We start from the raw sequence: 17,507 nt of genomic DNA, 5'->3' as shown, positions 1-17,507 counted from the left end.
ATGGATAGAGCTGTGGGTTTATTCTGTGTGGATCTGGTGGTGGCCATGGATAGAGCTGTGGGTTTATTTGTTTTCACTTTGCTCTCATGTACAGTAGCAAGGAAGGAAGCACAGGTGGAAAGCCAAGAGATGTCTTGGAGCCTTTTGCCATTCTTTTTTCTTACTGTCTGCTCTTAACTTGCAAGCTCGTAAAGTCTAGACCCCTAGGGCCCTCTTGGGAAGGGAATGGAGGACATTTGGTTCTGGTTTTCACACTGCTCCTTCTCTTGCAGGATAAGATTAAGTATCTAGAAGAGAAACTAAAGGAGGAGGAACATCAGCGCAGGCTGTTCCAGGACAAAGCGTGTGAAGTTAGTAGCATCCTTTATCTCGACGGTGATTGCGTGTCCTTGCGTGCTTCGTTCTCATGATCTGAACCCTAGTCTACACTCAGTTTTAGTATTCTGGATTGTTACTGCTGTCTGTTTTTGCTGTGGTAACAAAATTCTTGCTTAGCCAGTACCTCCATATACTTCACTACATTACCAAAAGACCTTGCACATATGCATCCTCTCAGTTGAGAGCGTTGGCACCTTCCACACTCAAGCCAGCATTGGGGGTATTCTTCAAAACGATTTCTGGGTTTTGGGCTTTATTGTTACTAAAGGGGTTTTGTTTAGCTTTCTTTTCTTTCTTTTCTTTTGTCAACATGGAGTCTCACTGTGCCTCCGAGGCTGGCCTGAACTCCTGGGCTCATGCAGTCCTGCTTTGGCCCCATCCAAGTAACTGCAACTAAGCAGTTCTTTGCTCTCAGAAAGTACCTTATCCTTAAGAGCTGACGTCTTATCTTTCATTATATATAAAGACACTTACTACAGGTCAGTCTTGTCAATTGTCTCTTTAATTTTGTAGCTTCAAACTGGATTTGAAATCAGCAAGATTTTAATGTCCACAGTTTCGAATTCAAAGCATTGCAAGGAAAAGAAGAAACTCCCAAAGGTACATTATATACAGTTTATCCCAGATAACACTGCCTAACTGTCTCATGTATATTCATTCACCCTTTATTTTTATTTAAATATATATGCCTCTCTAGTGCTGCATTTTCTGCTTCTTTCCAGAATGGTTTAGAAGACATTATGATAAATGACATTGTCTTAGTTACTATTATACTACTGTGAAGGGACCATGACCAAGGCAAAGAATTTAAATTGAATTTAAAGCAAAGAATTTAATTGGAGGCTTACTTATACTTTTAGTCTTAGGGCATTATCATCATGGTAGAGAGCAAACAGGCTGATGCTAGAGCAGTAGCTGAGATCCTGATCCACAGGCCACAGGCAGAAAGAGAGACACTGGGCCTGGTGTGGCTTCTGAAACCCACAGACACACACCCACTTCAATAAGGCCTCCTGATCCTTCTCAAGCAGTTCCATTCTCTGATGATGAGACTTTCAAATGTGAACACATGGGCCATTCTCATTCACACCACCAGAGGCATGCAACAGTAATGTCAGGAAATAAGACAAATGACAGTGATTTTCAGTGTAAGGATAGGAAGTTCCACATGATCTAGACTAAAGAAAAGTAATATCAGGAGTGTACTAGATTTAGCTCTGCATTTGGTTGCCAGTCAGAGAAGAGCCTGTGATGGGCAGCCTTCTCTCTGTGTCAGGAAGAGCCTGTGATGGGCAGAAGCCCTCTCTGTCAGGAAGAGCCTGTGATGGGCAGAAGCCCTCTGTCAGGAAGAGCCTGTGATGGGCAGAAGCCCTCTCTTTGTCAGGAAGAGCCTGTGATGGGCAGCCCTCTCTCTGTCAGGAAGAGCCTGTGATGGGCAGAAGTCCTCTGTCAGGAAGAGCCTGTGATGGGCAGAAGCCCTCTGTCAGGAAGAGCCTGTGATGGGCAGCAGCCTTCTCTCTGTCAGGAAGAGCCTGTGATGGGCAGAAGTCCTCTGTCAGGAAGAGCCTGTGATGGGCAGCTCCCTCTGTCAGGAAGAGCCTGTGATGGGCAGAAGCCCTCTGTCAGGAAGAGCCCGTGATGGGCAGCCCCCTCTGTCAGGAAGAGCCTGTGATGGGCAGCCCTCTCTGTCAGGAAGAGCCTGTGATGGGCAGCCCTCTCTGTCAGGAAGAGCCTGTGATGGACAGAAGCCCTCTCTCTGTCAGGAAGAGCCTGTGATGGGCAGCCCTCTCTGTCAGGAAGAGCCTGTGATGGGCAGCCCCCTCTGTCAGGAAGAGCCTGTGATGGGCAGAAGCCCTCTGTCAGGAAGAACCTGTGATGGGAAGATGACATTGGATGAGATCTGTTGAATTAAATATTTAATAAATAAAGGAGATTTGCCATGGCAGGAGAGTGTGGAGGAGAGGAGAGACGCCATGCCGGAGAAGAGTGCATGACAGAGGTTTGCCCCATGTGAAGGAGCCAGGAGAGCGTGGCCCAGTTGGGCAGCCCTTGGGTCCAAAGCAGCCAAGATAGAAGGTAGAAGTTAGTAAGTTGTAACTCAGGATTAGCCATCTGGAGACTAGGCAGTGGCCCAGATGTTGACTTGTTTAAGGCATATCAAAATGTAAAGGTCATGTGTGTGTGTGTTTTATTTGGGAACACAAACTAACTATTGGGGTAGGTAGTGAACCCGCCGGAGGAGTTTATTTATTAAATATTTAATTCACTATTTTCCCCATCAAGTTGGCTAAGGAAATTAGCCATCTCAGTGAGCTCTGAGTTTGATTGAAGGACCTTTCCTTCAACTAAAGCCGAAAGGCAATCTAGGACAAAAATCATTATCAGCCTTGGGCTTCTACATGTATACACATACATGTACACATCTACTCCTCACAGACCTGTGCCCACAAGCATACAAACACAAATATATTCCACAATATAAACAAATGGAAAAGAAAAAAATAATTTTATAATTATAATAATGAAAAATACCTATTTTGCTTATGTTCTTAATCTGTTTTAAATGTCTTGTCTGAGAAATGGGATTTGAACTGGAAATCCAAATAGAATACACTATAAATAATTTACAAACAGAACAATGACTTCTATTAAATATTTCATTAGTGTCATCTTTTATCTGATAAGTTCATATTTATTGTACAGACTATGAGAATATAAAAGGAATATCAGAAAGAAAATGTAACTTCTGAAAGAGGAGAGAGCAATTAACAGCAAAGTCACTTTGTAAAAGTAGTAATTCCAATGCCAGGTTCATACAGGATAAAAATACTGATGTTCCCTTTAAAGGTAAAAGTGTCTTTGGCCTCACTGGAGTGGGGTCAAAGTTCAGGAGCTCCCATATGCCTCTCTAATCCTGTGTCCCTGCGTCCCCAGTATATGAGTATTCAGCTCATATACTGTAGTTCTTAGACCAGGACCTCTAAGGGTTAGAGACAGATAAGCCAGCGTGGAGGCATGAGCTTATAGTCCCCGTTTACAGTCTGTGTGTTCAAGGACAAGACGGCATGTGCTGAGTCATGTAGATAGAAGAGCATCAGGAGAGTGCTGGGAGCCCCCACACTGCAGTCACTGGGAACCCTAAAGACTGACACACTGGAAGAGAAGAAACTGCACCCTCAGCAGGAGACACCGATGCACACCTGCAATCTCAGTAGAGGACACCAATGCACACCTGCAATCTCAGTAGAGGACACCGATGCACACCTGCAGTCCCAGCAGGGGACACCGATGCACACCTGCAATCTCAGCAGGGGACACTGATGCACACCTGCAATCTCAGCAGAGGACACCGATGCATACCTGCAATCTCAGCAGAGGACACCGATACACACCTGCAGTCCCAGCAGGGGACACTGATGCACACCTGCAATCTCAGCAGGAGACACCGATGCACACCTGCAATCTCAGTAGAGGACACCGATGCACACCTGCAGTCCCAGCAGGGGACACTGATGCACACCTGCAATCTCAGCAGGAGACACCGATGCACACCTGCAATCTCAGCAGGGGACACTGATGCACACCTGCAATCTCGGTAGAGGACACTGATGCACACCTGCAGTCCCTGTAGGGGACACCGATGCACACCTGCAGTCCCAGTAAGGGACACTGATGCACACCTGCAGTCCCAGCAGGGGACACCGATGCACACCTGCAGTCCCAGCAGGGGACACCGATGCACACCTGCAATCTCAGCAGGGGACACTGATGCACACCTGCAGTCCCAGCAAGGGACACTGATGCACACCTACAATCTCAGTAGGGGACACTGATGCACACCTACAATCTCAATAGGGGACACTGATGCACACCTGCAATCTCAGCAGGCAGGAGGCTAATAAGACAGTGTCTCAAAAATAAAGTAAAAAATAAGAATATAAAAGCTAACTTTTCAAGCTAGGTGTAGTGATGTACAGCTACAATTCCTATACCTAGAAGGCTAAGGCGAGGCTCCCGTGTTTAAGACCAGCCTGAACTGCATAGCAAGTTCCTGGCCAGCCTGGGAAACAGTGAGACTCCTATCTAGAAGAGGGGTGGGGGCATGGTGAATTTGAACTTTTCTACTCTGTAAATGGCTGGCACCCATTGAAGCCTTCTAGGAACAGAAAAGACATGGAGGTGTAGCTCTGAGAGTTACATAGGTGTATCACATGTGTAGATTCATGTACCCCTCCCAACAATCAAGATACAGAACTGTTCACCCACTCAAAGACTCCTTCACATAGTTCCTTCCTAGGCACCCCTGCCCCCCGGCCCCAGCCATGGTCAGTCCACTCACCTTCTCTGTAGCCTTGTTACTCAGGAGCGTAGTGTAATCAGGCACCGTGGCTGTGTCTGCAGTCTGAGTACTGAGGAGGTTAAGGCAGTGGGAATCACTGTGATTTGAGACCAGCCACACGATGCAGTGACACTGTATCCCAAAAGGGGTTGCCTTTTTCCCTTGAGTTCCATCTGAGTTGTTGAATGTTCATTTTTCCATCTACACAGGAGTCCATGTTATGGGTCTATTACAGTTTGACTACTAGTCGCCTGTTTAAGGATATTTGGACTGTTGCCATTTTTCAGTTACTACAAATAAAGCTGTGCACATGTTGATGCTTGAGTGTGTGTGTGTGTGTGTGTGTGTGTGTGTGTGAACGTTAGTTTTTATTTTTCTAGGATAATTCTTCAAGAGTGCAATTGTTAGGCCATATGATAATACATGTTTCACAAGAAATTGCCAAAAAAAAAAAAAAAAAAGCCGGGCAGTAGTGGCGCACGCCTTTAATCCTAGTACTTAGGAGGCAGAGACAGGTGGATTTCTGAGTTCAAGGCCAGCCTGGTCTACAGAGTGAGTTCCAGGACAGCCAGGGCTATACAGAGAAACCGTATCTCAAAAAAACCACAAAAAAAAAAAAGAAAGAAAAAGAAAGAAAGAAAGAAATTTCCAATATTTGATGTCATCACTTTTTTAAAAAGAATTTTTCCATTATACTAGGCATGTAGTACTTTTCCTTTTTCATTATTAACTTTTTTATATGTCCTACTGATTTGCGTTCCCCTAAGAAGATTGTTGACCAGAGCCTCTCTGTGTGTTTGCCGCTCTTCCTCTCCAGTCGAGTGTTTGTTTAATCATGTCTGCTGTCTTACATTCACATTGCACTTATACTTGCCGGTCAGTTTTGAGCATAAATGTATTTTAAAGTAGCACTTTCCTTCCTCTTTCCTTGCCAATCTTTAGAAAACTAACTGTTTAAAGAGAGGGCCACCTCAGCCACCGGACCACAAATTTCGAGCGCCGGCGTTTGAGCGAGCGAAGGTGAGGATGAAAATGAAGATTGGTGTTGAGCAACTTTGTGTGCAGATGCCGTTTCTATTCTGTCTAGTTGGCTCTCTGTTGTGTGATGGTCACTGTGACCAGAAGCATCACGGGGAGGAGAGGGTTTGTCTCAGTTGACGGTCCTCCATGGAGGGAAGCTGGGACAGGAACCTGGAGGCAGGAAAGGAAACGCAGACCATGGAAGAACAAGTCCTACTGGCTTGCTCTCCATGGCTTGCTCAGTTCACAGCCTTCCCTCTGTGAACTGGGTAGAAAATACTCCACTGACTGGCCTATAGGCCACTGGGATGGGGGCATTTTCTCAGTTGGGGTTCCCTCTTCCCAGCCTGAGCTTGTATCAAGTTGACAGAAATCTAACTAGCGCATACACTGTCAAGCACTGGTTTAGTCACAGCTATTTCTCCCTTTAAGTTGGCCCGTCTAGACAGTTTTGTTTATATATGCTCATAAAACCTTCTGCAAATGATGTATCCCTATGAGCTCTATAATAACCCGTTCTAGTCACTGAAGCACGGTATCTCTCTAAGCCTTTCAGAACAACTGCCCAGACTAGAGCTAACCCTCATAGCTCAGGAGAGCCCGTTTCCATTTGTGACAGTTTGTCTGAACTCTTGATGACAATGCAAGAGGAGCTGGACCAAATGAATATGTAAGCTTTCATTCTTTATTAAAATAAAACTGTGGGGGGGAGGGGAGAGGTGCTCATGGTGCAGGTACTCCTGGGCAGCAGAGCAGCTGGGCTCCCTGAAGCCGGGGTGCCAGGTTTGTAGATGACTCCTGTCCTCTGCAAGAGCAGGGCACATTCTCAACTCTTCAGCAGTCTTCATAGCTCCCACCTATAAATCTGTTTGGCTATTTAGACTTATTTATTTCGATCCATAAACTTATTATTCCTATTTCTCATTGTATTTACTATACTATTTAACTGTTTAACTGTGTCTAAGAACTAATTTTTGCTAGTCCAGAGATCTAGATTGATAGACAAATATTATGAATCAAGTGTGAAGACTTTAGATTAGAGTGAAGATGAACTTTTAGAAGGAAAATACAGTTTTTATTAAAACCTTTTAGTTACATGGGTGATTTCATTAGGCAAGTTAGAATATCATTCTATTTTAGATTCAGCCTGATCTGCCGTTACAAATTTGGAAGTATTCATGTGTTACAAATTCCTCAGTAAGGACTATCTGCATAGGAGTCGTTGTATCGAGTCCCATGCCTAAACACACTTAAGCAAGCGTAGCGCAGCTCCGTGCTTTAGCTGGCAGGCTCACTAAACTTGTAAGCTGTTGCTGCACACATAGCTGTTCTCTTGACAGTAGCTCCAATCCCAGACTTGGAGCTGAAGAGAGCCATGTGTTACCCCTAACTAAGCATTATAGAACTGTCCGCTCTATTTAGCTGAGAGCACCAAGAATTTAAATTGTTTTTTAGGTTATTGAGCAGCTAGACACTAAGATAGTTCTAAATGTATCAAATCTCAAACAATAAAGGCGTGGTTTTGTTCATCATATCATGATTGACTTATATATCCTAATGGAGACACTATTTTTGAAGGTTAATATTTTGCTCTTAACTAAAACTTGTAATTGACAAGACAGTTAGTTATGACAGAGATAATCTATAACAGTATTTGGTGTTCGCTGTTTTTAATCATGTGAAATATAATCTATGTATCCTGCCAGATATTACTGCTTGTGTGGTTTTTATTTATTATTTCATTATTTTTATATTACTAAGTCTTGAGCCCAGGCTGGCATGCACAGATGCCCTCGCTGAGTGAGTTATACCCTGTCCTTGTTGCTTTTCTTCTCTGTAGGGAGCACAGAGAGCTCCTGAGACAATTGATGCAGACTGAGAGCCAGTCAGTCTCTGAGGACATAGAGCAAGAGCTGGAGCAGTTAGTCAAGAAGATGGAAAGCAAAGGCGACCAGATCTCTCTGCTTAAGAGGCATCAAGACAGTGTAAGAACCCTCCCGTGACCATGCAGACCAGCACCATCCACGGCCAGCCAGTGGCACACATCTGTATGACCTACCACGCAGACCAGCACCGTCCACAGCCAGCCAGTGGCACACGTCTGTATGGCCTTCCAATTGGGCACATGGAGACATGGTGTGCTAAAAGATACACGGGGGCACTTGAGCTTCCTTCAGAGAGCCACCACTACGTGTAATGGCACAACCCTTCTATAGAGGTTTCCAAGATAAGAGATAGCAAAAAAAAGTTCCTGTGGAACCAGGCCGGGGAAACTGTAGAGCAGGCTCTTGCCTCAGCGCCCTTGCACTTACCTTTCCAGCATTCTTTGCTCTTGTCACCCACCCAGCCCCACAGTTCTAATGATGTCCTTTGTGCCCACAGAGGCAGTACCACACAGAAACCTGGTACACAGCCCTGAAACCATCCCCTCCTGCCTCCTGTAACAAGCTGGGCAGTGTCGTGTTCCCTGGGACCCTGTGCTGTGCTGGGCAGTGTCATAGTCCCTGGGACCCTGTACTGTGCTGGTTAGTGTCATATTCCCTGTGCTGGGCAGTGTCATAGTCCCTGGGACCCTGTACTGTGCTGGTTAGTGTCATATTCCCTGTGCTGGGCAGTGTCACAGTCCCTGGGACCCTGTGCTGTGCTGAGCAGTGTCATAGTCCCTGTGACCCTGTGCTGTGCTGAGCAGTGTCACAGTCCCTGGGACCCTGTACTGTGCTGGGCAGTGTCACAGTCCCTGGGACCCTGTGCTGTGCTGGGCAGTGTCACAATCCCTGGGACCCTGTGCTGTGCTGGGCAGTGTCACAGTCCCTGGGACCCTGTGCTGTGCTGGGTAGTGTCATAATCCCTGGGACCCTGTGCTGTGCTGGGCAGTGTCATATTCCCTGTGCTGGGCAGTGTCGTATTCCTTGGGACCCTGTGCCTAGCCACCTATACTTAGTAGAACTCAGGTTGGAAGAGGACTCCATGCTTGTCTCTTAGTAACTAAGATCAGCATGACCTTTAATATGTTAGCAGAAGAATCCTGAGCATAATAGTTCACTCCAAGACAGTAACTCCATCCATAGTTGCTGAAGCAGAACAGGGTCTTTCTAGGAAACTCCCATCACGATGTGTCCTTCATATAGCTCTCTGCCTAGGGTGTTCAGCATTCTGGTAAGCTGCAGGAATATCAACCCTTCCACACGCACACTTCTATAAGACAGTGACTTGTAAAAACTCTGGATATTACTGTATTTATTATGCTATGGTCAAAATAGAAAAATATATTTTCATTTTACTGGCTTTTAAAACTTTAGCAAGTAAAAACCATACGGGTGTGTTCTGGTAAAGACTAAGCAAGCTTTGCCCTTGGAGCTGCGTAGAAGAAACTTGAAATAGAAGAATAATCACAATTTTAGAGTTACCCAGTACATACATTTTATAATTTGAAAGTTATGGATTTCTATTACTTAATAACTGTCCCAGAAGCTGGGTAATGGTGGTGCATACCTTTAATCTGAGCACTCAGGAGGCAGAGGCAGGCAGATATCTGTGAGTTCAAGGCCAGCCAAGTCTACAGAGCAAGTTCCAGGACAGCCAGGGCTACACAGAGAAACCCTGTCTCAAAAAACAAAAACAAAAACAACAAAAATCAATACCCCCCAAACCTTTAGCCAAATAAGTGTTTGAGCTTTTTATTGTGGTAAATTATTTAATCTTTAATTTAAAAAATGCCTCCTAGGCAAATAAATGCTTGTGCCTAGCACCAATTCTTTCCTTTGCTGTTAATATCACACAAAAAAAATCTCCTTTTTCTTTGTTTTTCTTAGATCTAGTCCCCACCAGTAACTTTTGTTCAGCCTCTGCCTCACACCCATCCTCCCTCTATGACTTCTGACGTGCACATGCTTGTCTTCAGAGTTACCCCAGCCTGTGTATATGTGCTGCATATGTACTGTGTGCGTGCCTCCTCTCTAACTGAGGAAGAGGCTTGTGGAAGCAAGGCTACCCAACCAGCAGTGTCAGTGAGTGACTTGCTAGATTGAACTTTTGAACGAATTGTAATCTCTAAGCCACCGATCTAGTGCCATATTCTAGGGTGTCCTTACATTAATTTTTACCTAAAATATTAGATTTCTTTTCTCTTCAGGTCCGTAAATTGCAAGAAAAAGTTGAGAACTCAAGGATAAATGAATCTTCAGGTATCCATGGCAACCCTAAAGGATCAAAGAACTTGAAAAACAGCCCCCGGAAATGTGTGAGTGAAACCAGCGCTTTTCAGAGAAACAGAAGCTTTCAACCAGTGCAGGTCCACAGCCTGCAGACGAAGCTGAGGCGGGACGACATCAAGTGGGAGCAGTGACCACCACGGCAAACTGTCTGTCACGTAAATGAACCTCACCAGTGAGGCCTCATGCCGTCTCCGTGGTTTTTATTTCATATGCTCTTGGGAACCCTTGAATTATGTTTCTGGCTGCTATAAAATGTGAAGTCGTACGTTTTCAGAATAATGACTAAAGACTTACCAGGGTTCCCGGAATGTAAATGACTGCTTTTCATTGTTATTAACCAAAGGCCCTGACCTCATGAAGCTCTTTAGAGGCATTTACTTTGCAGCTCCCGTAAGGTAAATCCAAGAAGCTGTACTGAATGGGTACTCCCTGAAATCAAGTGAATCTGACCTGTGGGTACCATTCCACAGTTGGGTTTATGTAGGCTGTCTGTCACCTGTAGATCCACATGGTAAGACCAGGATCCCAAGCGTTTGTGTGACTTCCCTGGAACTGTCACCTACTTTGTCTGACATCCCAGTGGCACTCTTGTTTGCTCTGTTTGGAGAGGGAGAACACAGGCCTCCTGCAGTTTTGTGGGAATGACAGCCACAAAATGGAATGCATAACTGATTACGTTTTGAAGATAGCACTAATTCACCTTTCTTCCTCTGCCACACCCGTTCTCCTTTTAAACTCCAATTGATTTTATCCTACTCTTTTATAACTGTCCTGTTTTTTCACTCATGTTATATGTGATTTACATCCGTGTATGACAATGTAGATGTCTAGGACCCAAGAAGGTAATGGGATTCTATAAGAAGAAGTTAGGCATTTAACTAACTTTATCCACAGGAGAAAATGAATTAGGTAAATGTGGTGTCTCCTTTTATACTTTAAAATCAGTGATGTCACAATGGATTTCTTTGTTGTATACACATGTTACATAATAAATTTATAATTTTTGCCTTTCTAAAAGCCTGTGGAAATCTTCTGGGGCAACTAGAAAATTGATGCCACCAACTAAAATGGAAACTAGACAAAAAGCTGCAATAAAGGGAAAAGCTTAAAATCAGGGTAGAGGTGCAAGAAATGAGCCAATTCCTAGGGGTCAATTGGAGTTGTGTGTTTACCTGAATTCAGTGGGCAGGAGGTATGCAGGCTAAGTCTATAAACACTGTTGATCAGGAGCCCAAAGAGCAGCTTCAAAAACAAAACAAAACCAAAAAAGCAATTGTTCTCATTTTCTGGGAGAGTAGGCCAGGCTGGCCCCGAACTTACTATGCAACCATCGGTCTTGAAGTGAACTGCTCCTGTCCACACTGCCCACATGCTATAGTCATACGTGTATACAGCCATACCTGGCTGTAAAAAAGACTTTGTTTTTTTTTTTTTTACATATACATTTAAGACAGGGCCTCAGTAGGTATCCCTGGCTAGCCTGGAACACACAGAGATCTATCTGCGGAGAACTGGGATTAGGTGCGGGTCACCATGCCCTGCCCAAGAAAAGCAAGTTTTAAGGACAATCTAGTTTCCTAGGAAGTGTCAAAAAGTGTGCACAACATAAACAGGTGACTGTGGACCTTCTGGAAAAAACGCCAAGTGTGACTCGTCTTCGAGGTGCGAAGCGCCAGGTTAGAAGCCTGGTCCCACAGATGGTTTGCTACAGGGGACTGCATTTAGAAATGTTCTTAGCAGAGCACAAGTCCCCTCCCAACCCCCACGCCCCCTGGTTTTAAGCAGTGGATCTACTGTGTTGGCCTCCTGACCTTGGAAATGTCCCGAGTGAATTCTGTCCAAACCCCGTCCAGTAATCTCTCCAGTTTCACTTTCCTCCACAGGAATATGAGCTCTGTCATTTACGTTTAGAGAAAGGGGGAAAAATCCAACCAGGGCCTTAACTCAGCCTTTCGTTTTCCTGCCTTTGTTTCCTTAACACTGAGGAAAGTGAACACCCTCACTTACTAATAAAATCATTTTGTGTGAAATAGAAGGCTGGATTTTAACTCAGTGGTCAAGGGTTTGACCTGGGCCCAACTCCCAGTGCAGGATAAAAGCAGAAGGGAAATATATTGGGAAAACAATTTGCCATACAGAAAGTTTAACCATTTGCAAACATTTGAATGTTTCATATAAGAATTGAGAATTGCCTCATAAAAGTATACAATAGTTTGAAATACAAACACTTAAGATTTCAGAGTGAATATGAATAGACTTGGTTCAAAATCAGTCTTGTCCGCACAAGCCAAAACTTCCATAGAGCCTTGGGTTTTCCTGTAACGTGAGTGTTCTGCTAATCTCGCCTCACTAGGTTTCTGTAGAGAGTACAGTGCCCAGCAGAGGGTCCGCAGTTAGGGAAACTCTAAACCCGTGGTTCCCAGCCTTCCTAATGCTGTGACCCTTTAATACAGTTCCTCATGTTATGGGGATCCCCAACCATAAAATCATTTCATTGCTACTTAATAACTGTAATTGAGCTATTGTTACGGATCATAATGTGAATATCTGATATGCAGGATATCTGTTATGCAGACCCCGCGAAAAGGTCGCAGGCGGGGTCTCGACCCACAGGTTGAGAACTACCGTGAAATGCTCTTGCCTATGTGCAGGGTGGAAAAAGTGAAAGACAAGTTCTCGTGGGCTAAAGCCAAGGCTGTGGCAGTCTTGGGAAGTGAGTTGGAGTGTTGTGCTTTGTTTATTTTCTTCTCTGTGGAAGCGGCTTTTGCTTTTTTCGGTCCTAGGTTCCTAAAGGGAGAAAGACGACAGCGGAACCCCATGGTGCAGAAACATGATCACACACAAGTTACCCCTCCAGAGTCTGTTTTGGTCGTTAGGGTGACATTTAGTTACTAGGAGCCTGCGAAGAATGGTTTTGTCACTCCACAGTAACTATTGAACATAAACAAACCTGCTTCCGCAGTCACCTGCTTGCCAAAGCCACAGACTCTGGGTGGGCGGAGCCAAGGCTGTCTCTCCTGGAGGGGCCTTCTCTGGGCGTCATCTGAGTTGCTGGGCAACTTGCTGGATCAGGAAGATTTCGTTAATTTTTTCACTTCACTGAAAAAGAATTGTTTGGGTTCTCTTTAATTAGGAATTAGAAAGGGAAGGAGGGAGGGAGGAGGGGGAAAGGGAATTAGAATTTTCTTGCCAAGGCAAGTCTCAACTTCCATGAAACTGTGAAGCCAGAGCGGTCCAGTGTTTGGAGCAGCAGGTATTGTGAGTCTTCTAATACTGGAGGAAACGGCTCTAGAATTAACTGTACTGGAGCGGGTCACTGGCAAGGTGGTAATTTCTGCTTTGCTAGAGCTGGAGTGAAATTGGCTTTGGGTGATGTAAGGTTAAAGTGAGAGACACAGTACAGTAGACTATCCGGGCTGGTGACTTGAAAAGTCATGTGGAGGTTCCAGGGTGGCAGTGGAACACAGCCCTCAGCATGGTTTGCAAGTGTTCTACCACTGCACATTGCCCAGCTATGAAAATTTTTTACTTTAGAGTATAGGTTTTTAACTATAACATAGGCTTTTGTTTTATTTTGTTTGAGTTGGTGTCCTGATGTGTAGCCCAAGCTGACCTTGAATTCATGATCCTCCTGCCTCACCAAGTTTGTGCCACTGTAGCCAGTTTATAAAGTAGTATTTTTAAGCCATAACAAACTATCAAAAGATTAAATACAAGTTTGTTTTTCCACAACAATTTATTATTTGTAGTTACATGTGTATGCTGTGTGTGGGTGAGTGCCCACGGAGGTCAGTGTATCAGTTCTGGAGCTGAGGCGGTTGGTGGTGGGCGTCCTGGAGAGCTGTGCAAGCTCGTTACCCACTGAGCCATCTCTCCTACAGATTTGGCCTTAAATGTGTGAGCCATTCTACCAGGGTGGAGCTGATTAGTTCTGTAGGATAGGATGTATGTCGCAGCCAAAGACTGGGAGACACAAAGGCTGGGAGACACATGGCTGGAGTTATTGGTGTACATTGAATAACTCCTGAAGTGACCTCCTGAAACTCTAATGAGCGCTGACTAAAGCTGAACCACTGAGCATTTCATGATGCACTAGGGTGGGTGGGAGGCTGGGTATGCTGGTAGAGACATTTCATCCCAGATCTGGGGAGACAGGGGCAGGCAGATTTCTGCGAACTTGAGGCTAGCCTGGTTTATAGAGTGAGCTCCAGGGATGACAGGGCTGTGTAGTGAGACCCTGGCTCAAAAACAAACAGTTCACTGGGCACTTCTCTTTTGAGATTCCCAAAGTAAAAAACAATTAGTATGGATTTTGATGAACAGCACCTGAGCACAGACATGGGGTGCGGGTAGGGGTGGGTTGGGGTACGGGTAAGGGGGGTTGGGGTGAAGGGTGGGGTCTTATTAATCTTTGGGACAATTCACTTATAAATCACTTTTGAGATTTTCCAAATTTACCTGCCTACTCTGGATTCTCCACCCTTTGCCTTCTGTCCCTATATTCCATAAAATGTCACATTGTTTGAATATACAAGGGTTTTTTTCTGAATAAATAAGTGAAACAAACAGAATTTTTAAAAATCCAGTCTTATGACCCTTTAGTATTTTTAAAGAGTGAATTAAAATGCTAGCAAACATTCTAATGAATGTAAAATGTGCTCATTTTCTTATGGAAAAACCTAATTAAATATAAAAGTTTCTTAATTTTTAAACTAATATTAAGTTAATCATTTGGTAACCATTGGGTAAAAGTTTAATGTCTGAGTAATTTTTAAAGAATAGAGAATACTGGATCATTATGCAAAGGCTTGACATACCATTTTCTTTTCAGACAGTGCATGTGACCAGTTAACAGGAAAAATTTTGGTCTAAATTTTATCTAAAAATAAAAATTTAATTAGTCCAACTGTGCAAGACTTGGAAAGAAAAAGTACTAAAATACAGGTGTGTGTAAATGCAGAAAACATGAGGGGTAAATGAATCTGTCTGGGTTTGCAATCTTCAAATATATGAAGCTGAAAGCAAGATAAAATTAAGAATTGACTAAATGAAAATCAATTTATTTTCATAAGAAAGAATTAGGAATCTTACTGTGCAAAATAGACATAGTTTTAAAAAGGAATCTAGCTAAGCTAAGCACAGGAGTGCACGCCTGTAATCCTGACACTCAGGAAACCAAGGTGGAGCCTGGCGAGCTTCCAGACCAGCCTGACTACACAGAAATCTAGATCAGCATATCAAGACACACACACACACACACATACGCACACACACATGCCCACCAGACCCTAGACCTCTCTGAAAGAGCATCTGAGATGGAAGCTCTTCTCTGGCACTTTTGCATCTCTCTGTTAAAATAAGCTGGTAACAACCACTCGCCTGAAAATGACTTACCGTGGAAATCAATTAGACCAGCCAGTGCCTCTGAGGGTTGCTAGGATCCTGCCTGCTTGTCTCCAGGGAGCATCCCTCCTCTGGTCTCCTATGTACTTTATCGTGTGAGGAGAATTAGATGTAACCATTTCAGAGTAGTGGCTACGATGCCTCTGATCTCCGGTCACCCGGCCTAGTGCCCTTTCAACTTATGACCCAGACTGTTGAACTGACCATGAACAGTCTGCCTCGGAGCATAAATAACAGAAGAGCTTTCTTCTCTGCTGTTTTCTGCTAAAGTGGTTAAGTAGGCGTTTATAAACCTCTCTGTGCATACATGGTAATCATCGTGGTGTTGGAGCGCTGAGCACTTGAATTGCCTGTGACATTTACTGTTTCTTGTATCAAACAATGAGTCTGTGTGAATAAGGAGATGATGCCCAGTAAGCCTGTGAAGGAAAGTGAAATCTATCTAACTCTGTGGAAAGAAACTTCAGGCCATGTGTGTGTGTACACATAAGTACATATACATGTGTGTACACACACACACATAAGTACATATACATGTGTGTACACACACACATAAGTACATATACATGTGTGCACACACATAAGTACATATACATGTGTGCGCACACATAAGTACATATACATGTGTGCACGCACACATAAGTACATATACATGTGTGCACGCACACATAAGTACATATACATGTGTGTACACACATAAGTACATATACATGTGTACATGTGTGCACACACACATAAGTACATATACATGTGTGTACACACATAAGTACATATACATGTGTACATGTGTGTACACACACACATAAGTACATATACATGTGTGTACACACACATAAGTACATATACGTAAATATGTATACACACGAGTGTGTGTGTGTGCGTGTGTGTGTTTCTAGGCTGTCCCCAAACTGGGAGTCCTCCTGCCTCCACTGTAGTGATGGTACTATATGTGTGCACCACCACAGTCAACTGAAGTGAAGTCTTGATTGTTCTCCCCCTGGATGTCTGCGGATTTTGCTTGTTGGGTTTTTCTCGGTCTTGGGGCCTCAGTTTCCCCTGTGAGAAGCTCCTCTTATTTTCACGCCGACCCACTGCGTCCCAGACCTGGTTTAGCGTCTCTGCTAGCTGTTTCCTGGACCTAGCACACTTCTATATGTGGTTGGTTGGTTTGTGAGACGTCTCCTGGAGCGCAGGCGAGCCTTGAGCTCTCTGGTTACTTTGGCCTTCGCATAGGCCGAGAGCTTGGGCAAGCTTCTCTCTCTGCTTACCCTGTGGCATCCAGCCCAGTGCTTGGCCCCAGAGTGGCCTCTCACCGGGCATCTGCTTGTTGATTGCATCTTGAAGATTCCAGGAGGCTCTGCACTGAGCCTCCTGGACACTGCACAGGGTACCAACATCCAGGTCAAGTCTCTCGGACTTACTCATGCTAAAGCCAAAACAACAAGGCTAAGTTATTTAGCTTTTCAGAAATAAGAGGTGACAAAATTGATAACTGTCCCAAATAGGCCCTTTTTTGTTGGTTGGGATGGGTTTGTTGTTGATTGTTTGTTTTGTTTTTTTTGAAACAGGATTTCTTTGTGTATCCCTGGCTATCCTGGAACTTGTTCTATAGATCAGGCTAGCCTTGAACTCACAGAGATCCCATCTGCCTCTGTTTCCGGGCGGCTTAAACAGGCCAATTTTAATGCTCATAATAATGAGGCCTCCTCTGCTTTAATCTTCACAAAAGCAAATTACCTGAAATAACCTACTATATCTTGTCTCCTTGACTCCATCTCACATGGGAAGGTTTCTTTTACTTTTTGTTTTGTTTAAGTATCTGAGTGTGTGTGTGCCTGTGTGTGTGTCTCTGTACTGTGTAAGTGCAGTGCCTGTGTGTGTGTGTATGTGTGTCTCTGTACTGTGTAAGTGCAGCGCCTGTGTGTATGTGTGTGTGTATGTACTGTGTAAGTGCAGCGCCTGTGTGCCTGTGTGTGTGTCTCTGTACTGTGTAAGTGCAGCGCCTGTGTGTATGTGTATGTGTGTCTCTGTACTGTGTAAGTGCAGTGCCTGTGTGTATGTGTGCGTGTGTGTACTGTGTAAGTGCAGTGCCTGTGTGTGTGTCTGTGTACTGTGTAAGTGCAGTGCCTGTGTGTGTGTGTGTATGTACTGTG

General features: G+C 44.3%; 1 protein-coding gene across 9 annotated transcripts in view; it reads left to right on the top strand.

The window, feature by feature from the left end:
- Positions 1–10,968, top strand: part of Cep57l1 (centrosomal protein 57 like 1) — an 82,670-nt gene extending 71,702 nt beyond the window's left edge. For 8 of the 9 annotated variants that reach the window (XM_031348263.1, XM_031348264.1, XM_031348269.1 and 5 more), the window contains 6 exons: positions 273–350; positions 892–978; positions 5,660–5,737; positions 6,286–6,407; positions 7,578–7,722; positions 9,870–10,968. In XM_031348263.1, the coding sequence (XP_031204123.1) occupies positions 273–350; positions 892–978; positions 5,660–5,737; positions 6,286–6,407; positions 7,578–7,722; positions 9,870–10,082 (723 nt within the window). In that variant the 3' untranslated portion in view covers positions 10,083–10,968. The remainder of the gene's footprint in view (positions 1–272; positions 351–891; positions 979–5,659; positions 5,738–6,285; positions 6,408–7,577; positions 7,723–9,869) is intronic. The other variant, XM_031348266.1, reaches the window with a different exon arrangement.
- The last annotated feature ends 6,539 nt before the right edge of the window (positions 10,969–17,507 follow it).

Source organism: Mastomys coucha, unplaced genomic scaffold (assembly GCF_008632895.1).
Source record: "Mastomys coucha isolate ucsf_1 unplaced genomic scaffold, UCSF_Mcou_1 pScaffold3, whole genome shotgun sequence".
NCBI classification, from domain to species: Eukaryota; Metazoa; Chordata; class Mammalia; order Rodentia; family Muridae; genus Mastomys; species Mastomys coucha.
Note: the sequence above shows the minus strand (reverse complement) of the source record. Positions and strands in the feature narration are given on the sequence as shown.